Source organism: Caretta caretta, chromosome 3 (assembly GCF_965140235.1).
Source record: "Caretta caretta isolate rCarCar2 chromosome 3, rCarCar1.hap1, whole genome shotgun sequence".
NCBI lineage: Eukaryota > Metazoa > Chordata > Testudines > Cheloniidae > Caretta > Caretta caretta.
In genome coordinates this window covers 91,731,858-91,754,369 of record NC_134208.1, presented here as the reverse complement: position 1 = coordinate 91,754,369, position 22,512 = coordinate 91,731,858, and the positions used below count along the sequence as shown (strand labels likewise).

At 40.6% G+C, this 22,512-nt stretch overlaps 1 protein-coding gene across 3 annotated transcripts in view; it reads left to right on the top strand.

Moving 5' to 3' along the window:
- The window catches only part of CEP85L (centrosomal protein 85L), a 274,922-nt gene that overhangs the window by 240,862 nt on the left and 11,548 nt on the right, over window positions 1–22,512 (top strand). For 2 of the 3 annotated variants that reach the window (XM_075126660.1, XM_048844692.2), the window contains exons 11-13: window positions 6,620–6,727; window positions 7,198–7,411; window positions 8,748–13,119. In XM_075126660.1, the coding sequence (XP_074982761.1) occupies window positions 6,620–6,727; window positions 7,198–7,411; window positions 8,748–8,911 (486 nt within the window). In that variant the 3' untranslated portion in view covers window positions 8,912–13,119. Of the gene's footprint in view, window positions 1–6,619; window positions 6,728–7,197; window positions 7,412–8,747; window positions 13,120–22,512 lie in introns of those variants that run through there. The other variant, XM_048844693.2, reaches the window with a different exon arrangement.

The window sequence follows — 22,512 nt, the reverse complement described above, 5'->3', positions numbered from 1 at the left end:
TCTCCATAATGTCGCTGAAGATGCTGTCAGTTTCAGTTACCTGCTGCATAAGTACTGGGTGTGCAATGTAGAAAACTTTCACCCTTAGAAAATAATTGAGGGTCATAATGAGTTTAAAACCAATCTAGGTATGAGGACCAGGATCTCAGGTGCAATGGGGTACCCGTCAGCACACCCTCAGGGCCAACAACAGCGGGGACAGCCAGATTGCAGCATGCTCCATACATACTCCTGGTTTGGGGGTCCTGGAAAGGGATGGTGGAGAACTAGCTACGCCAGCTCTATGCCAACAAAGGATTTGGCATGCCTGGGGAATCCTCAGCTGTCTATTTAGGGCAGCTTTAAGTTGCCTTTTTACTCCCAGAGCAGTGCAAAGAGGACTCTGTGTGACCAGGGATCTTGCTCTCTCCTTTAAAACTTCTCTATTTTTAAATTAGGATCTCTTTCTTGTCTTCCTGTTTGTAAGAGAGGTGCTTGCCCCTGAATCGCGTCTGCTTCCAGTTTCCTGTAAGCAGCTCTTCAGTGCCCCATTTGGTGGCAACCCAAATAATACTGTCTCTTCCCATTAGAAGACTCCTAGATACAGAGCACCAGCACTTGCATCCAGGGAGATCCATAAACACCCCCCAGAAAGATCCACAGTGAGCCTTAGGGACCAGGTGGTAAGCACTAATGGCCTGCTGCAAATGGGAGGCTTTCAATTGATTTCAGTGGGTTTTGGATCAAGGCCCAGCAGACCACCCCCAAAAGCACAAAAATTGAACTTTAGAAGCTGAGAAGCTCTCTAGCCTATTTCTCTATGGAGTCAGCCCCCCCAGAGCACCCAGATTCCCCTCTGTAGACCTGCCTGATGCCTTGTGTGCTCCTCCATTGTCATTTTGTGCTTCTGTTGAGAGAGGAAGGGAGAGAAGAAATATGGCTGTTTCACCAGCCCCGTTCCTCCCCAGCCTGTTCCAGAATAGGGAGTCCTAGGCCGCTCCAAAGGGGAATCAGCAATTTCAGGCTTGTTGACTTCACAGCTGAGTAACCCACATATCTTGGCAGGACTGTTTTTTTCTTTTTCCTTCTCCCCTCCCCTGCCATCTTGATATTTTTGTGGGGGTGGAGAAGAAGGTTTCAGTGATTGTTCCTGGCGACCAGGGTTCCATCAGTCCATATTTACTTGACCTCTGACCTCATCAGTCATTATGTAGCACTTGTTCTCCTGTCTCCTGCTCCCGCTGGGAGTTTAAAGGAAATTGCAGGTGAATTGTTAACATCACTAGAAGAAGGAGGATTTCTTTCCAGAACCAGGAAGCACAGAATGTGGTTAAGCAAAAACCAGACTAATAATACCTTTTTGAATTTTACTTATTTACTCAGTGAGTTCATCCACAATTTAAAATTATGCTTTATACGTGTATTTTCAGTTCAGTATTTTCTTTAAAAAGTAGCCCCTCAAATATTATTTTTGATATTTGCCTCCTAGAAGTATCAGCTGAAATCAAAACAAATCCTGCTCCAAACAACAATTTGTGACCATTTTAATTTCCTGTTTATTTGTAATGGTTTTGATCTTCCCTTTTTTTTTTTTTTTTTTTTTTTTTATTGTGAGAGAGTAATGTCTTGGTTACTTTTGAGATGTTGTTTTGTGTGCCGAACATCTTCAAAAATAGAAAATGTAGATGGCAGTTGCTTTTTTAAAATTCCGGTTCAAATGATTAAATTAGATTGTCACAGAACTAACATTTTCTTTAGGAAAAAATAAAAATTAAGAAGGATAGAAAAGCCAGATTGTACAGGGCACTTGTTATCTAACGCATATCTGGCGTTTCTATTGTTGGAGCTATTTGTGTATCATGACTGATGGGATTAACACAACTGAATTTTAGCTTCATATAGAAAATGTATAAAGTAAATCACACAGCGAGAGGGGAAGGGAAAACCTATAGTACTGTGTGTCCGGGATGGTAAGCCAGTGGGCTTGTATGTGAGTGGGCACTTAGACATGAAGCTTCTACCCAAGGTAGGATTAATAATTAATACAAGTTTCCAATTTTAGTGATCCCTGGCAAATGCCAGTGACTCATGAGCTGATGACATACATATGATTCAGTAAAAAGAAAAGGAGTCCTTGTGGCACCTTAGAGACTAACAGATTTATTTGAGGTGCCACAAGGACCCCTTTTCTTTTTGCGGATACAGACTAACACGGCTGCTACTCTGAAACATGTGATTCAGTGTAATATAGAATTGTATGTGAAATTATTTCCAGACTATTCACTGATGGAGTGTGACTACAGTTATACATAAGACACAATGACAGAGAGAATTTTGAAAATCAAATGGGAAAACTTAATAGTACCTTTGAACATGTCTTTTTTAAAAAAAACAAACAAACTTGTAATGTGCATAGATGGGATGAACATAAAACAAAGAATGTAAATGTACATTCAGTGTGATTGTTGAATGTAAGGTTTCAGAGTAACAGCCGTGTTACTCTGTCTTTGCAAAAAGAAAAGGAGTACTGGTGGCACCTTAGAGACTAACCAATTTATTTGAGCATAAGCTTTCGTGAGCTACAGCTCGCTTCCCGATGAAGTGAGCTGTAGCTCACGAAAGCTCATGCTCAAATAAATTGGTTAGTCTCTAAGGTGCCACAAGTACTCCTTTTCTTGTTGAATGTAAAAACCTCTTTTAGTTGATATAAATGAACAATATCTGGGGGGTCTACATCAGGGGTGGGCAAACTTTTTGGCCCGAGGGCCACATCGGGGTTGCGAAACTCCATGGAGGGCCGGGTAGGGAAGGCTGTGCCTCCCCAAACAGCCTGGCCCCCACCCCCTCCCACTTCCTGCCCCCCTCAGAACCTCCAACTCCCCCGCTCCTTGTCCCCTGACAGCCCCGCCCCATCCAACGGCCCCCTGACTGCCCCCCGGAACTCCCTGCCCCTTAAACTCCCCCGCTCCCCACCCCCTTACTATGCTGCCCAGAGCAGCAGGAGCTCGCATTCACGCCACCGTGCTCCCTGGCAGGAGCGGAGGGCCAGAGCGCTGGCGCATAGCAAGCTGAGGCTGTGGGGGAGGGAGGACAGCGGGGGAGGGGCCGGGGGCTAGCCTCCCTGACCGGGAGCTCAAAGGCCGGGCAGGACAGTTTGCGCACCTCTGCTCTACATGGTGATTTAGCACACCACTGAGTAAATTCTCTTATTCACCTTTTAGAAGTCAAAATGTAATAGGGAAGACAAATCCTGTGTATTTGGTTCTGGTGTGTCAGAATAGGGAAGCAGCAGCACCATTCTTCATTACTTTCAGGTTAATGCATTTGGAAAAGCTCTATGCTATTGGGAGTCAAATGGGCAGTGGGTTAGTGCATTAGCCTTTGAATGCAACTCTCAGAGTAATTTCATATTCAGTCAAAAAGGAATTAGTTTATCCTAAAACTTCATGGGCATTTTTCTGTGCCCCAAAAGCACTGTACAGTTTGGAACAATTCAGCACAATTTGCCATGGCTGCTTCAGTTATTGCTCTTCTTCTCCTTGAGTTCTTCATATCCTCAAGAAAAACTATTAGAGAATTGGGATGAAACCATAAGGTTCCTATTGAAATTGAACTATAGAACTTAATAAAGAACGATTAATCTTACTTTTTTTTTAACCATCTTCTTAGAATTCTCTGAGAGAGAAGTGATTCTCTATTACATTTTACAGGACTTTTCCAGGAGTCCACATAAGAAAATATTCTTCTGAGCCAATGCCATTCCGTACATGGGCTAGCATTGTGTAGTAAGCAGTAATCTATGGAGAACCCATTTTAATTCTTGCAACACGACCTTGAGTTCCACTGGCCTGGAAAGGTTAAATCAAAATAGTTCCACCAGTGAAGAAGTATGCAGCATTGCCACGTATGCTCCTACTGTATTTTGAGCAAGCTAGGAGTGGATTGACATCAAATAATTGGAACTGGCAACAGGTTTTACATATTAATGTGCTGATCAAAGGCTATAAAGGAACCTTTGGGTGCACTGCGAGAGCATATCACTGGGCTTTGAGAGCAATAACATTACCAACATGAAAAAAATCCCCCTTTTTGAAGCTTTGCAAGAGTCTGTGGTTTAGAGCCTTAGGAGTTTATATAAGCAGTAGCTCAGCTTTATTAATATTCTGAGTGAGGCAGTTTGACTGCTTCTCTTTCTGGATTTGAGCCAAATAATCCTGCAAAGCATATAAACATAGATAAGGGAAATCATCAAGTGGTGAAATAAGTCTGCATGATACTGACAAAGATAACTAAGGTCATACTGAATTGCAGTATATGTCCCAGTGGAACTATGTATGTGGAGGTGTCTCTTGGAACCCAGAAGTAACCTTTGTAAGCAGGAACTAGAAACCCACTACACCAGCAAAAGATGACACGTGCACTTAATCTGAAATATTAATATTATTTAGTGATGTACGTTTTCAGAACTATACAAACATTAACAAATTCCACATATTTGTGCAGAGCAGGATTATCCCTATTTTTGAGAAGGAGAACATGGAATGTTACGTCACAGTGACATACAATAAGTACAGATAAGTGTTTTAGATGAATGGAGTTTGACAAATGTTTATAGTCAGATTATATATATATATATATATATATATATATATATATATATATATATATATATATAATAAAAGCTAGGCAAAGGAAATAAAGCAATGGTGTGAATTTCTCATGAGATCAAGGTCATTGTCTCAGATGAGCTGATATTGTAAGAACTTTGACCCAATTAGGGGTGAAATTTGTCCTGTATCTGTTTTCCACAACTTTAAGAAGCTTTATAAAATGGATTTATTGTTATTTAAGCATTCAGCTGTCAAAGAGACAGTGAGGTGAGACCACTAAAGCACACTCAAGAGCCGTTGACTCAGCACCACTGGAGGAGTTGATCACAGAATCATAGAATATCAGGGTTGGAAGGGACCTCAGGAGGTCATCTAGTCCAACCCCCTGCTCAAAGCAGGACCAATCCCCAATTAAATCATCCCAGCCAGGGCTTTGTCAAGCCTGACCTTAAAAACTTCTAAGGAAGGAGATTCTACCACCTCCCTAGGCAACGCATTCCAGTGTTTCACCACCCTCCTAGTGAAAAAGTTTTTCCTAATATCCAACCTAAACCTCCCCCACTGCAACTTGAGACCATTACTCCTTGTCCTGTCCTCTTCTACCACTGAGAATAGTCTAGAACCATCCTCTCTGGAACCACCTCTCAGGTAGTTGAAAGCAGCTATCAAATCCCTCCTCATTCTTCTCTTCTGCAGACTAAACAATCCCAGTTCCCTCAGCCTCTCCTCATAAGTCATGTGTTCCAGACCCCTAATCATTTTTGTTGCCCTTCGCTGGACTCTCTCCAATTTATCCACATCCTTCTTGTAGTGTGGGGCCCAAAACTGGACACAGTACTCCAGATGAGGCCTCACCAATGTCGAATAGAGGGGAACGATCACGTCCCTCGATCTGCTGGCTATGCCCCTACTTATACATCCCAAAATGCCATTGGCCTTCTTGGCAACAAGGGCACGCTGTTGACTCATATCCAGCTTCTTGTCCACTGTCACCCTAGGTCCTTTTCCGCAGAACTGCTGCCTAGCCATTCGGTCCCTAATCTGTAGCGGTGCATTGGATTCTTCCGTCCTAAGTGCAGGACCCTGCACTTATCCTTGTTGAACCTCGTCAGATTTCTTTTGGCCCAATCCTCCAATTTGTATTGATCTTTTTGGTCAATGTAGGAATCAAATCTGAGAAGCTGAGTATTTATTAGCAATAGGTTCATAGAAAGTTATTGCTGGTTTGTAACTGCTAGGATGATCATTTGGACAGCTGAAGTGACCCAAAAGCTATTAAATTATTTTACTTTGCAGCCACTTGTTTAATCAGGATTCTTTCACACACACAACCCCCTCCCCACTGCACAGTTCAGGTGTTTTAAAAATAATTTTGTAAAAAATTACAGTAACTGCACCATATCAAGCGTGGTCATCAAAGGCCAAAAAAGGCCTTCGATCTGAATTTACCATCAAATTCTGACAGTACTCTAAGGAGGGGTTGTCTCCATAGTCTTAAAAATGGAAAAAGAAAGGTGAAAAGAACTTCATCTTGTTCGTGACAATGAAATTAGCACAAAATTGACACTTAGTGGGCGTTAAGACGTTCCTCGTATAAAAAGGAAATAGCTGCTTGGAATTAATTATAGTGAATAGTAATTTTAGACTCCATGTATTTTCCCCTACTTAAAATCCACAGGTATTTGTGTTTATTAAGAAGACACTTAACTTATTTTAAGGGTTTTTCTCTGAGGTTTGATATAACTGTAGAAATCTACCATGATAACTTAAAATTTTCTCTGACTAGAAATAGTCCGTATCCTACAGAGATTTGCTCCCCAACTGACTGCTAGAGGAAGCTGTTCCTATCGCTAAATGCCGAGTCATTTTAACGCTGATGGGAAGGTGGTGAAATAAATAGATGATTTACTGTACTTGTTATGTTTGGATTTACTTGTTCCTCAACAAAATTTATCCCAATGGACCACAATATACCCCAACTGACAAGATACAAGAATTAAGGCACTTATTCCTGTTTTTATTCTATCTAGTCTATGGAAGAAAAGCTTTTGCAAGGGAAACTGACAATGCAGAAGATGACAAATGAGATGGAAGAAAAAGAAAGGCATATACAGCAGTTAAATAAAACTCTGCTTGAAGTAAGTAATTAGAAACCCCTGATAAAAATATTTCTACTGCAGTAGGGCTTTAGATCCCAGTCAGGGCCCCACTGTGGTAGGTGCTCTGCAGGTATGTAGTCAAGAGACAGTACCGGCCCTGAAGAGCTTACTGTTTCAGTTAATGACAAGACACGATAAATGAATGAAACAGACAAATCGGTGGGGATTTATTGCCATTCACACTTTGAGTGAGTGTTCTAGCCTGGAAGCTTTGATATGGATGGTTTATTTTTAATTTTTAAAATCAGATTAGGCCCTAAATCTGCCATTTAATAAATGCCATCATTTATCTAAGTCCATTCAGTTTAATTCATATTGTTCACTGTTTGAAACAGAAAATATGCTGCTTTTTTGTATGGTAAATGTTTTGAGATGTCTACAACTGGTGTGGGCTAGTATTAGATGACAAAAATGACACAGCCCTTTTCTTTTTCTTTATTTTCACAAAGAACCAAAGACTAATGGAAGAGAATGCCTTTTTGAGGGAGCAGATACGCCAGATGGAACAGTCCAGACAGCCAGTGTCTCAAAAGATGCCAGTGGCTGACCAGTTGTTCAAAGAAATGTCTCATTGTTTGTTTGACTTGAAAGCACTATGCAGCATTCTTACCCAGAGAGCTCAGGGCAAGGAGCCTAACCTCTCCTTACTGCTGGGAATCAGATGTAAGTGATATTATCATACAATATTTATATTGTACTTTGACATTGAGAAACCACAGTCTATAGCAATGGAATCTAGTTTGGGCTGGCTGAGACCTGTACTTTCTGGTCACCATGTAGAAAACTAAACATCACTCTTTCTATATTTTTCAAGTGTTCTTGGTCATGCCGTTATTATTCCAGGCTATTAAGTATTTCCTGTTAATGTCCTTCAGGTTATAAGATATACAGGAGGGGCAGAACTCAGCCTGATAAAATGTAGTAATTCCCCACGTGCTTCTTACCACAAAGATCCCAAAACTCTTTTCAAATGTATATGATATGACCAAATCATAATCAGGAACCACTTTATAGAGTAGTGCCATCTTCTCTAAGGTGAAATGCAGCAGCTGTTTGATAGCACACAACATAGCCAACAGGTTAGGAGAAGAAGTGGAGAAAATTATATATGTTAGCATACTTCCGGATGAGCCAGTATACTGGCATTAATGCACATAAGTTTTACAGTGCCATGTGATCTTGAATAAGTATAAGCAGTCAAGACTCCAAAAGGGATGCTTTCAGTAACACAGGTTTACTACTAATAGAACCCACTTCCTGAAGCAAATAGGTGTTGCACTGAGATCTCCCAACTGATTATTAATCTGACTTGATTTTGTGAGCTCCAGTAGGATCACAACATGAGATGGTATAAATTAGAGAAAATACTCTAGGACCTCACTAATTCTCATTAATAGAGAGCTGTTGCAGACCAGCCATGGTTATGGACTAGTGAGTGTTGGGGCAGGAATCGACACATGTGTAGTTCTCATTTCTGTTACCTACGCAGCATTTGAAGGGGTTGGCCGAACGGTGGTTTTACTCTGTGAGGTCCCAGGGGAGCATTAATTGCATCTCTGTTTGAGATACCTACTCTTGCTATTCCAGGCTACAGGAAGGATACATCCTGCATGCATTGCCCTCCACCAGGTTGCCCAGACCCGTGTCCACCTGCTTTTGGGCTGTGCCCCAGACTCCTGGGGAGAAAGTCGTGCTGCCACCGCTCCTCCATCCCACCCAGCATGCTTTCTATTGGCAGGAGCCCCCCCGGAAATTGTGGAGTCAATCTGGCCTTTAGGGTTTTCCATGGCCACTTTGAAAGAGCTACAGTAGATTCAAAAATTGAATAGTGTATGGTTTTAAGTGCACTAAGTACTGCATGTGGATGGCTTTTCATTATATTGAAGCAATTTTTGTCCTGGTATCACTAAAAACCAAACGTGCCCTCTTCGAAGTGAATGAATGCGTAAGCTTTCATGTGGTTGCAAGGTAAGCTCTAGCTGTGTCTTGTTTTTCACAGCAATGAGCTGTTCAGCTGAAGAGAATGAGAATTACCACAGCACAGAAACTCTCACCAAGAAACTCTCAGAGGTGTGTCAGTTACGGAAGGATATTGATGAACTGAGGACTCTAATATCAGACCGTTATGCTCAGGACATGGGAGACAACTGCATTACCCAATGATAACATTTTGGTCTCACAGCAATGACTACATTATTAAATGCTGCTGTGTTACAGATCTTTGCATTTCTATGAAGGAGCCCTGTGGGAAGACTGCATACTGTATAGGAGCTGCACATGGGTGTCTCTGCTGGATCTGAGGGTTGTGCATAATTAATTTGGGGGATGGTAGGGAAATCATAATTCGAAGTGGTACAGATCTCAATAAAATCTGTGTTCTCCAAGCTACTGAATGTAGGACCAAGCTGTGAAGAATGTTCCCATTAGAGATGTAGGATTTTATTTCCTCCCTCGTGGCTCAGTTAAACAATTTGTATGGTTATATTGTTTTCTGGAGTCAAAGCAAAGTCTCAGAAAAAGGCACTGTTGTTACTACTGTACTTACTTTCCTTCATCAGCGGTTGGAATTGCACTGTCAGAATTGAAAGGCTGGAGTGACAGGTTCAAGCACCCAAAGGTATAGAGAAAAAAATGGACAGTGGAGCCAGATGCTTCTGCAAAACACATCATGTTGGAAACGGCAAATTGGGGTGGTCTTAGACTATAACAAAAGGTGGTTGCTCTTTTTATAATTGCCTCGTGAATTAGGTAAGGGAAAGAAGGGGTAGTTTTAGCAGCTGATCCTGTTAATTATTAGAGTTTTTATTTTATCCAGCAACAGTCTAGGCAGACAAACTCTGTATGTGAATGTGGTCCCATCAGATTTAGATGTTAACCTTCTTCATATCGCCATCTTTTAACATGTTGCTTAAAAACTTTGTTTCAGTAATATGAAGACTGTGTGACACAAACCCACGAAAGCCAGCAGCTGTAAGTCTTAAGACTGGCTTTCTGTCCAAAAAAATGACACTGGAGACATCTCATGGTGTGTGTACTGTAGTTATTTTCTATCTACAACCTCTGTTTTAAATGTGTTCAGCCTCTATATCAAACGCCCAATCTTGCAGGCCTCCTGAAGGTAATGAACACCCTAAATCCAGTGGGTCAAGGAGGCTGGTTGGCACCGTGCAGCATCTGGGCCCCATACACAATATTTTCTGCCTCTCAGTGCTGAAAGCTCAGAATGCTATCCACAGACTCTCTCATTTTGTGTGGTGTGCAGGACTTGTAGATTTTTCCAGTCCTGTAGGAAAGGATTACTTTTTAAAAAATAAAGGAACACATCATTATCCAGTGTAAGACTGCCCCTGCAGGATAGATAGAATATTAGAACTCCCGCAAAAAGATTCTGTGATCAGAATTTAGCTGGGTAATTGTAAAACAAGGATACCGCTATTTCACTGGAGACAAACACAGCAAATAAATTCTGCCTTCAAATGCTGACCTGACCAAAATGGCTGTCAAGCTGCATTATTAATGTTAAACAGACAATGAGAAATAATCATAAAAGGCTACAAACACATTTAAAATTGAAAAAGTTTTGAGAGCAAATAGCTGCAGCTTGCTTGTGCAGTTATTACAGCTGACAGTACAGTGCTGACAGCATTAGATATCTTTTGTTAGTAAGCTTATGGGCAATGACAAAGTGGGCTGGAAGACAGCAAACTGTAGTAAAGGAATGGCTATTTTCAGTTTTTCTGACTATCTATATTTAATTTTCACTGTTTGTTTAAAACAGAAAAATAGCTTAAGAATAACGTGGATTGACATTGCTGATTTTAATGTTGACATTTTCAGCTTTCTGTTTTGTGTTAAAGTGTTTAAATGTCATTGTTATGAACTTAGAAAAGACTGACCAGAAGATTTTTAAATGACTAACTATTACATGGGTTTATTTATTCAACAGGTCTTGCTTGCTAAACTGTCCCTACACCTGGCCTAGGTCTGTGAAAATCTATTTTAGTGTTTATATTAATGGTTCTCAGTATTTTTCAAGTGCAGATTTACTCAGACTGAAGCAGCAACTTTGGGAGCATTAAGTCTTCCATCCTTACAACTGAACAGCCTAATCTTTACATTTTAAAAAAATCAGCCTATGAAAGGGAAATGTATTCCTGTTTTAAATCGCGTGGGCACATATTGGAGGGATAGCGTAGTGTTAGAGAAGGGAACAGCAGATTCTGTTTTTATCTGAGCCAGGTCCTCCCTGTGTGATGCTCAGCAGGTCACTTAATCTCTGTACCTCAGTTTCCCTATCTCAAAAATGGGGATACTGCACCGGGGAGTTTTGATTAATGTTTATAAAGCACTTAGAGATCCTTGGAAAGAAGTTGCTATGATTCAAAAGTATTATAGAAAGTTCTCCCAGTATGAAAGTCTTGATTTTTTTTTAGTTGCACTATTGTGAATGATACTGTAATTCTGCATCTTTTCTCTTTGGTATATTAGAGCGCCAATTGTATTTACATTAAAATACAAGAGCACTTGATTTTTAAAGTAACACACTGAGTTTATCTGCCTCAGTCAAATTAAAGCAGGGAGAGAAATGGCAGATGTGATGAGCCAAAGATACAAATTACTGATAAGGTTAGAATTAAGTGCCCACAAGAATAAGTATTTTTCCTTTTCTTTGATTTCTTAGAATTGAGCCTGCTGTTGTAGGAGCTATTGCTATATATGCATCAATTTACAGATGTCTCCAAACAGAATAAGCTTTGTCTAAGTAAGATATGCATGATTGTTTAACTGGTTAAAAAGTAGAGCGTGTGTGGTCTCATTTGACATATTTAATTTGATATGGTTGATTAACAAATGTTAACAGTGGCATTACTGAAACTGATTTAGTCATGACAACTTTTTGCCATAACTTAGAGACAATCTCAAGGGCTAAAAAAAGTCTGAGTGGATACTGTACCATTTTGTCTATTAGTGGACTTTCAGAGAAACAAGTACAGTAATTTTGTACAGTTTGTCTAATTTCTCCAATCCTTCAAGTGATACTTACAGTAAATAACTACTGTATTCAAGAATGTATTTTGAAAATGGCATAGAAAGGAGTTGTCTTTGGGTAAGCTATAGAAGATGCTATGTATTTACTGTTTATAATTAGTTCAGCTCAATTGTATAAACTTAACTTAGATTCTTAGCCTCAGATGTGTAGGTTTGTAGTGATGTGGTTCTGTAATTTGAGGTTGCTGTAACCACCAACTCAGGCAACATTTTAAAACTGCCAGTAGTGTAGCTGTAAGAGCCAAAGTTATTTTGCTCTGCTCATTTCTGAAGATTTCTTACCACTTTTAGTTAGAGGGGAAAATAATCCTGCTTTCTACTTTAAAGATAAGAGGGTGCAAGGAAGGATGGAAATCTCTCTTCAGGTACCTGACACCTGAATTTTGCCCTCACTTATGTCCATGTACCCTCAATGACATAAGTGGGGTTGCATGGGCATAACTGGAATTAGAATTTGGTTGTTTTAATAGAATTGGAATACAACAGGTTTTTCTGCTGCGTGGGGAAATATTTAGATTGATTCAAACAATCAACCAACATTTTTAAAATATGAAAACAAAACAGTGGCTATTGACAATTATATAAATGGATTTTATATGACTAGCTGATCAGCAGTATTAAATCCACTGCTGCATACCTTTGTGCCTTTTGTTGCCTACAGTAAATGTATATAGTCCCAATGAATTTTACTTGAGCTAGAAGAATGTCAATAATTATTGCACCTTGTTTGCTTGAACTACGGATCTTTTGGTTTTAGGCTTTGATAGTAAGGAGTCTCTTACGTACTATCTAGAAATATGTACTAAATGCTATAGGTACTAGGCCTACATCTTGTAAGTTAGATGATTTTTAGCAGTCCAGTTTTTCTGTACAGGAAGAGTGAGAGGGAAATTAATCAGAATGATAATTTTGTATATATTAACGACTGGTAATCGGTGGGGAGGGGGGGCTGAGGCTACCTTTTAAAAGCACAGCTGACATATGTACTGGCTCAGTCCCCAAAGGCTGGTAGTTATGTAAATTGGGTTCTGTTTTTGAACCGCCCAGAATACCTCATGTGTAAATAGAGTTGTCATGACTTAATCAAAATGCATTCAGTGTAAAAAGTAAAGGAGCCACTGGGTGGCTCACCTTTAGCTCTGTTGTTGCCTCTTTTTGTAATTTTTTTATAGTAGGGTTTACAGCTAGAATTTTGAATGCCAAAGTTCTATTTATTAAATAATAAGTTTTCATTGTTAACGGCTAGTATTTTTCCACTGGAATTTTGTTTGTTGATGTTTGGGATTTGTATCTACAGAGCAAAAATAAATTTTGTTACAAAATTACTGTTTTTAATCATAATTTATATTGTGATAACACCCGGCTAGGATTGATGCCTCACTGTGCTAGGCACTATACAAAATAGGAGCAAGACATGGTCCCTCCACTGAAAGGCCAGCAACCTAGAAGTAAAAGCAGAGAGAAAAGATACCAGTACATACCAACTGTGACACATACCTAGACAGAAGAAGGAAAATTACTCACCCATAATACTTTTTTTAAATAGTTCTCTTCTCCTATCCTACACCAAAAACAGCCTAACACACAGAAAATCCATTCCACCTACCAGGAAGCAAGTTGGCACAACAGTTGTCACTCTTGGACACCAAGTGCGCATCTTCACCCTTGGTATTCATGTACAAAACCCCCACTCAGCTGCCACCTAACCCTGTAAGTGCCTAGATTCACTTGGAGCTTAAACTTTTTGCAGTAAAAGTGCCCATGTTTCTGCCTCTGAACAGGGGTGCTACTGCCCCACTCCAGGGGTCCAGGTGCCTAAGCCCTAGTGCCATTCATAAACTTGGGGGAATAGGCAGCCTCTGAGCACACCTACCATATCAGGCCCTGCAGACAGGCTCATAACTCCACACAAAATGGCTATACGGGTGGGGGAGGGAATGAGAAAGTAGGACTTCCTTCATTACCTGTAGCTTAGTAGTTAAGGTACTTGCAATGTGGGAGACCCCTGGTATTGGTATTTTTATCTAGGATGGGGTGGGGAGGCATGCTCATTTGCTATCATACAAGGCCTTTGAAATCTTGCTTTTTGCCTAGCTGTTAAGGAATCTTAACATAAGGAGGCTCCTTGTGCTTCTAGCAGATATATGGGCTGCTCTGAAGTCCTTCATCCCCTAGCCTAGGAGATATTCTGGCTGCTACAGAGCCCAGCCAGCAGGCAGAAGAATCTATGCGCTATTCTGGCTAAGAGTCCAGAGGTGGAAAGTGTAAGAGAACATGCAGGTCAATGAGCAATAGCAAAGGGGTGTGTTTAAAATGAGTCTGTGCAGAGAGGTAAAAGGATTGGCCAGTTGTTGAAGATCATTCCCAAATGGGTCATGATCTGGGTCCTACATCTCAAAGTTGCATCAATTAATACAGGCCCTGTCACAGGACTCGACCATGTGGAGTTAATCAAAGAAAGATTTGTGTTTGTCCCCACTTAACACAGGTTCATAACCAGTACAGCCAGACACTACTTAAACACATGAAGCCAAAGACAGGCCAAAGGAGAATGACCAACTCCAAATGGCTTGTTGCCTAAAGCAAAGTAAAGAGAGAGTGTTTGTTTATATTCACCTCCTGGATCCTTGCAACTCCCTGTAAGAACTCTTCTCCCTCCCTTCTCTTTGGCCTTGGCTTTGGACTTTGTGTGAACCTTTCCCTCAGAGACAACCTCTCAGTCAGCCACCATCTCACTTCCCAGAGCTTGCACAGAAATTATTTGTTATGCCTACCTGCCAGAGACACCACAAAATTCACCTCTAATATAATTAGCCAGTGTGTTATACACATTTCACATCACTGGGAGTTCTCTAGCCCTCTCTCTGGACTGCTAATGAGGTACTCCTCATTAAATGAAACCCCCTCTGTCTTCTGTATTAACATATGTGCTGGGCAACATATAGCCCACTTTTCCATAAGGCTGAGCAGTTCATAAAAGATTAACTTCATGAGAATGTGATGAATGAATCTGTTAAAGCAATTTTAATACTTAAAAACCCCATTTTCCTCAGTCTAAATATAGTACTGTTAGTGTACACCACAAAAACACTATAGGTCCAAACATGGTGTGTGGGTTTTCTGTTTTGTGTCTTTTTTACAAAACACACACCTCAACTGTGACAGCTACACCTACAATAGATTTTGCAGTGGTTCACTATGGCTGAAGAGTCATTTGGTCTGTAAGCAAATGACAGTGGTGTGAGCTGGTGTATTTGAAGGTGTGGGGAAGGAGATAGAGAATTCTATGATACTCAGTTCCTGTAGTGTGTGTGTGTGTTACTGTGGCAAAGCTTAATAAAACTGTCATCATTTTCTCCTTGTGCTTTATTTGACTTATGCCCAATTGTTTGGGGCTGCTTTTCTAATTTTTCCTCTTGCCAGGACTTTACCCAATATTCTCTTGAAGTCAATAACTTGAAAAGTCTACCGGGACACCTTTTAGAAAATTCAATATTTTCAGCTAATACACCTGGAATGTTTTATAAACAGCTTGTCAGGGTTAGCAAACATGGGCAGTAATGGACCTGAGAGTTAACTGGATTTGTTTGTCTCGCCCCTCTGAAAGCTATTACCTAGAGGGATGGCCAAGAAAAGATGCTGAAGGAAAGAAGCACATGACTAAGGAGAGGTAGAGTTCATTTGTTCCTGCTTTTTTTTTTAAAAAAAAATTCCTCTGCCTTAGTCCCAGAATTAATACTTGTGATGATGCTAAAGGTTTGTACTGAAATAGTTACTTTACATTGTGAACAGCTCCTTTAATATAAGAAAATTGAGATTTTTAATATCAAAATCTCATTTTCATATATATTAAAAACCACAGTAATCCAGTTTGTCTAATAAAATCTGGCAAATTAACACAATACTACATGAAACTCAATTGCACAAAGCACTCATGTATATGCTATAGAGCAGTGGTTCTCAACCAGGGATACGCATACCCCTGTGGGTACACAGAGGTCTTCCAGGGGATTCATCAACTCATCTAGATGTTTGCCTAGTTTTACAACAGGCTACATCAAACACACTGGCAAAGTCAGTGCAAACTAAAAATTTCATACAATGACTTGTTTATATACTGCTCTGTATACTATACACTGAAATAAAGTACAATCTTTGTATTCCAGTTGATGAATGTTATAATTATATGGTAAAAATGAGAAAAGAAGCAATTTTTCAGTACTAGTTCACTGGACACTTATATTTTATGTCTGATTTTCCAAGCAAGTAGTTTTTAAGTGAGGTGAAACTTGGGGGAATGCAAGACAAATCAAACTCCTGAAAGGGGTGCAATAGTCTAGAGCCACTGCAGTAGAGAATAATTTGTGACTGGCAGAGAGATGCACCAGATAGCAATAATGTGAGATGGTTATGATTCAAGAGAGATGACTACAGTCACAGTTGCAGAAAAGTTAGCTTTCCAGTGGGCCACTGGCTCCAAAATATATAACCTAGCAAAACAGTTCTGTAACATTTCAAAGGCTGAACCAAAACTATATTTCCACCTGCTGAAGCCTCAATTAGTAGAAAGAGGTTCTCCAAGTGACACTGGCCATGCATCTACATTTGCAAAGGCAGCTAGGTGGCATGACAATTCAATGTATTAGCATTGCTTCTGTTTGAGGTCTGAATTCATATCTGGCACTGTACAACTGAGCTCTATACAACTTGACTGACTTTTGTGTACTGCCTCTTCTTAAATTTGCAAGGGAGCAGCAGCCATTTTATGAGGCAGAGCTGATCATAGAATATCAGAGTTGGAAGGGACCTCTGAGATCATCTAATCCAATCCCCTGCTCAAAGCAGGATCAATCCCTAACTAAATCATCTCAGCCAGGGCTTTGTCAAGCCTGACCTTAGAAACCTCTAAGGAAGGAGATTCCACCACCTCCCTAGGTAACCCTTTCCAGTGCTTCACCACCCTCCTAATGAAAAAGTTTTTCCTAATATCCAACCTGGACCTCCCCCACTGCAACCTGAGACCATTACTCCTCGTTCTGTCATCTGCTACCACGAAGAACAGTCTACATCAGTGGTTCTCAAAGCCACTGTTCAGCCACTTGTTCAGGGAAAGCCCCTGGCGCGCCGGAGTGGTTTGTTTACCTGCCGCGTCCGCAGGTTCGGCTGATCGCAGCTCCCCGCTCCAGGCCAATGGGGGCTGCGGGAAGCAGCGTGGGCCAAGTGGCGTGCTGGCCACCCTTCCTGCAGCCTCCATTGGCCTGGAGCGGCAAACAGCGACCAGTGGGAGCCAAGATCGGCTGAACCTGCGGACGCAGCAGGTAAACAACTGCTCCAGCCTGCCAGGGGCTTTCCCTGAACAAGCGGCAGACCGGCTTTGAGAACCACTGGTCTAGATCCATCCTCTTTCAAACCCCCTTTCAGGTAGCTGAAAGCAGCTATCAAATCCCCCATCATTCTTCTCTTCTGCAGACTAAACATCCCAGTTCCGTCAGCCTCTCCTCATAAATCATGTGCTCCAGCCCCCTAATAATTTTTGTTGCCCTCTGCTGGGCTTTTTCCACATCTTTCTTGTGAGTTTGGGGCCCAAAACTGGACGCAATACTCCACATAAGGCCTCACCAGTGCCGAATAGAGGGGAATGATCACATCCCTTGATCTGCTGCCAATGCTCCTACTTATACAGCCCAAAATGCTGTTAGCCTTCTTGGCAACAAGGACACACTGTTGACTCATATCCAGCTTCTTGTCCACTGTAACCTGTTAGGATATAGATATTCAGGCCTGTCTGTAAAGGCCTGTACTTTAAGAATTTAGGTGTATTATCATCACTTGGCTAGTTAGAGGTATAAAAGAAAGAATCAAAATCACTGCCTGCCAGTGTAAGGTCCTTTTCTTACTGTGACAGTCTGAGGCCCTGTTCTTAGGCTAAGGCCTTTGGCTAAGCGACAGAGGCAGCCATAAGCTGGGAAGCAACCGGTCACATCCTCACATTCCAAACTAGTCACATTGAAAGAAGGTGCTATTGGGCTGTTAGGAATACAATCCTATCCTGACAGTGCCTATCACCTCCAGAGAAAGGGAAGTGCCTAGAAGATGTAAAAGGAAATTGAGGCTGATAGTTTCCTGTCTGGTAAGAACTCACTTATCAATAGATGCAGCTGGGAAACTCTTATGTCTTTATAGATGTAGTTGTGAAATCCTCACTTCTGTATTGTTTTGTCATCATAGTTCCCACTTTGCTATTGTTTATTGGCATGGTCTCTTTCTGGTTCTGTGATTGTTTCTGTCTGCTGTATAATTAATTTTGCTGGGTGTAATCTAATTATTGTGGTGGGATATAATTGGTTAGCTAATCATGTTACAATATGTTAGGATTAGTTAGTTAAATTTCAGTAGAATGATTAGTTAAGGTATAGCTAAGAATATTACTATATAAATTAGGGGCAAACAGGAAGTAAGTTGGGATTTGGAAATAAGGAAAAAGGAACTTGTATTTAAGCTTGCTGGAAGTTCACCCCCAATAAACTTCAAATTGTTTGCACCTTCGGACTTCGGGTAGTGTTGCTTTCTGTTCATGCGAGAAGGACCAGGGAAGTGGGAGAGTGAAGGAATAAGCTCTCTAACATAACCCCTAGGTCCTTTTCTGCAGAACTGCTGCCTAGCCATTCGGTCCCTAGTCTATAGCGGTACATGGGATTCTTCTGTCCTAAGTGGAGGACTCTGCACTTGTCCTTGTTGAACCTCATCAGATTTCTTTTGGCCCAATCCTCCAATTTGTCTAGGTCCCTCTGTATCCTATCCCTACCCGCCAGCGTATCTACTACTCCTCCCAGATTAGTGTCATCTGCAAACTTGCTGAGGGTTCAATCCATGCCATCCTCCAGATCAGTAATGATATTGCATGTTAGAGGATTGCAAAGTTATGCTCCGTCATGGAGACTTAAGGGGAGAGAACAAAATTAAAGTACATTTACTGATAAAATATCTTTCCAAATGTTGATTTTACTGTATACACAAACTGATTATTATTTATTAATGGAACTAGTTTATCAAAATTTACAAATAGGCAAAGTAAGAAAAACGCTGTTTGAAAACAAGTCTGATTTAAACATTGTCAATATCACATCAAAATATACAAAGCAAATATCTTTAACAGTTAACTTCTTGAATCTCCACGTCTGTCATTAAATTGTCTAAGCCACCATAATTTCCCACAACTGTGAACATTGAAATAAAAAGAAAAAAAATTAAAAATAAGCGTTATTATCCACTAAAAAAATTTTTTTTTCAAAGTAAAAATTGAATTTAGCCAAGCCTAAAATATAAGTTATTTCAGGCTGAACACATAGGACTGTTCTCTGGATTTTTTTTTTTAAATCCATAACATGAAAATGGAACGAATTAAAAAAAAAAGTCACCACACAATTTGGCCCAGCTAGCATCTTATGTCAGTCCTTGAACACTGAATATAACAGAGAGGGTAATGCAGATGAGACTAGAAGTGCACTGAAAGAATTGTGTACAGCTATTTTTCTAGACCCCACCTACATTCTCAATGTCTGACTCTTTCACACAATAATATTAAAGAAAAAACTAAAAATAAAAACTGTTTGAGTGATAACCAATAATAAAATCTGCTGGAAAACATCACGCACTATGTGGCGCTGCTGGTGAGCTGCACAGAGCAGGCTCTATGCTAGTTTGTTTTGGACTTTCTAAGACAAAACTCTGAACCAAAGAACCACATTCTAGCCTCAGATACACAGACGGTCCTGCAGTTCCATCAGTTACACACACACACACACACAATCCCATGAAGGGCTGAATGAGGTTACAAATGGTTCGGCTTTTCTTACCTTTCTGTCTAATGTTTAGATTTTTCACTAACTTGCTGGCTGTTTCTCTTTGGAACCCTACGTGTAGAAATCCAGTCTGCTAATTAAAATTTGCATGCAGATACTGAATATAGCTGGTTACTTGAAATATGTGCAGATACCAGGCAATCCATTGCCCCTTACTTGAAGCATACTACTGATCTCCCAAGGTAGACGAGTCATTTCACACACTATGATCACAGACACAGTGGGTGCAGTTACATCATCAAACTAGAAGGAGGATAATAAAGCTCCTCATGAAGAACATACGAAAAGTTGCCTTGAGGAAATAAAATGTGTAGGTTGTATTGTGTATAGTATAGGACTGGCTACAGCTATGAAGTTGTACACAGAATTGTTTTGGTGAGCTAAGATGGAAAACATCAAACCTCTTTACATACCTTTGTACACAACAGAAATGGTAGATTGTGGATTTGGATAGAGACCTGATCCTGTTCTAAGGACTCCAGTGGAAGCAGCAGGAAAAAAAATCCCAATTTCAGTTCCTAGAGAAAGAAACCGAGAATCTGCACTAGAAACAAGTCAGACCTATGAACAGGAAACAAAACCACATTCTCCGATGCCTAAGAATTCCTTACACGTTAATCCCAATAGTATACTTTTAGAAAGCATTATCTTTTTAATAAATTTTAAACATATTACTGACATTTTTTTGGTTCAGGCTACCTCCTACAATATTGATTCAGTGATGACACAAATTAATTGCTATGCTCCTTTCCATGACTTCTGTATTTATGATGTCAGTGCTGTAGAGACATATTACAGAAATCAATTTGTCTGTGAGCTTTGAACAGGTAATATGGGTAATACATTACTTTATGGTCATTGTGCAGACCATTTAATCATATTCACAATCATTAACTTAACAAATGCACTTCACATACAACACCTTCACTTTTTTTTTTAATTCAATGTACTCCTAAAGGTATATAAATTAGACTCATTAGAGTTAGGAATGGAAAAGACCTATTCATCTATCTGGGTTCATTCATTTATAACGGCAGGATATGTTAGGAGTTGCCAAAATGACCAAAGTTCTATGTAGTCCAGGATCTCCAGCAATGGCCATAATTTCTTTTGGCCCCTTAAATTTCTCTCATCTATGATCAATAGGTGTTTCCCATGTGTTTGTCAGTACACGGCCCACCAAATGCCCTACTTTGACAGAGAGTCCCAAGTAGGGTAGGTACCAAGCTCACTGACTTCATCTCAGGGGATAGGAACTGTTTCACCTCATAGGATTGTTTGAGAATTTTGCACAACTCATATGAAAGACTCAAATGGTCCAAGTACACAGAGAGAGGGGGAAAAAAAAAATCAGTCAAAAGACTAACAACCAAAAGCTGTAGCATCTAGCCTTACATTCTGCACAAAGGCAGGATATATCTTAGTTACAGGGAACTAAGCCACCCCACATTTTGTCCAGAATGCATTTTTTCACTCCCCTCTGAGTCTTCTGGCTGTGCAGTCTGTTAGAGACACATAGTTTTGGTTCTTTGCCCCCCTGCTCCCAGCAAGGAGTTTTGTACCTTTCAGGTTTCTTTGATTATGGTACAGCCTCATAGCAGTCTCGCCACCTCCTCTCAGGGTGGTGGACTCCTTTTGGCCTGTTCTCATATGCATTCAGGACTGTACTCCATGGTTTGGTTAAATAGCAGAGGGCCAACAACTAGCCTAACCACACACAGGGGCAGCCAAGAATCTCTCTGCTGCAGGAGATTCCTTGGGTGGCACAGTACAGCATAGGACAGACAGTAGTGGTGGAGTGCATTGTGCTCTGCTTAATCCTTTGCTAGTAAAGTGGTCCCTATGGGTATCCTTATACAAGTGCCTGGTTTGGACACAAGGTGGCCCAGGTTGGTCGAAACAGACAAGTGTCTTAAAGCCACCTTTCCCCCTCTGTCCCCAGACCTTTCCCCTACCTTCCAATGAAGACTGAGCATCAGAGCCTGTTCTTGTGCATCTGCTCACCCCAAATATCGCTTTGATGGTATATTCACACAACCGGAAGTGTTCAGCTCATACTTGCAGCCTCTTATCTGAGTGCTGGGCTGCTTGTTTTGGGAGAATATTCAAAGTGCTAGTCTAGCTGCCAGCTTCTTTGCATCTGTGGCTAACATAGCAGGACTCAGTTCCTACACTGTTGTCTTACTAATAATTCTATGTCCAATATAAATGATTGGCAGAATCCAGCCATTACTTCACAAATGGTAGTAACAGGCCTACAAAAACCCTTCCTGGAAAATTATTTAAAAAAACCAAACAAACAAAAAAGAAAAACCCCACCAAAAACATGCCCCAAGAGGATGTTTTTCTACACTCAGGCAGATGCTGGTGGGCTTTTGCCCTGACTCATGAGCGTTTATATCTTTTACTGAAAAAAATATTAAGCTAGTACAACTCAAGGACCGTGTCCCTGCTGTCTAGAAGTCTGCTAAGCAATGAAACATCATGAAGTGACTTAGATTGATGGCAATCTCTGTGTGGCTTGGAGACATGCTATATACATAATACCGTGACAATCAGTTCATTAGTGACATTATCCTCCATTATTTTAATCAGTCCATGAAAGAGTGAAGACAAGTAATGGGATGGTTAGTTTAATTATTGTTTAAACATTTCATTAAAACTGATTATATCAGCCTTAAACATTTCTAGCCTCCCACTCAAACTTTGGTAAGAAGTGAGCGAGTGTATTTTTGCATATGAGGTAGTACAATTTCAGAGGCCTGGATTCTGTTTGCAGCATTCAAGACAATGTCTGAGGTGGAAAGCAGCCTTCAAGACAATGAATGGGGCTCAGTCTAAGCCATCATGGTG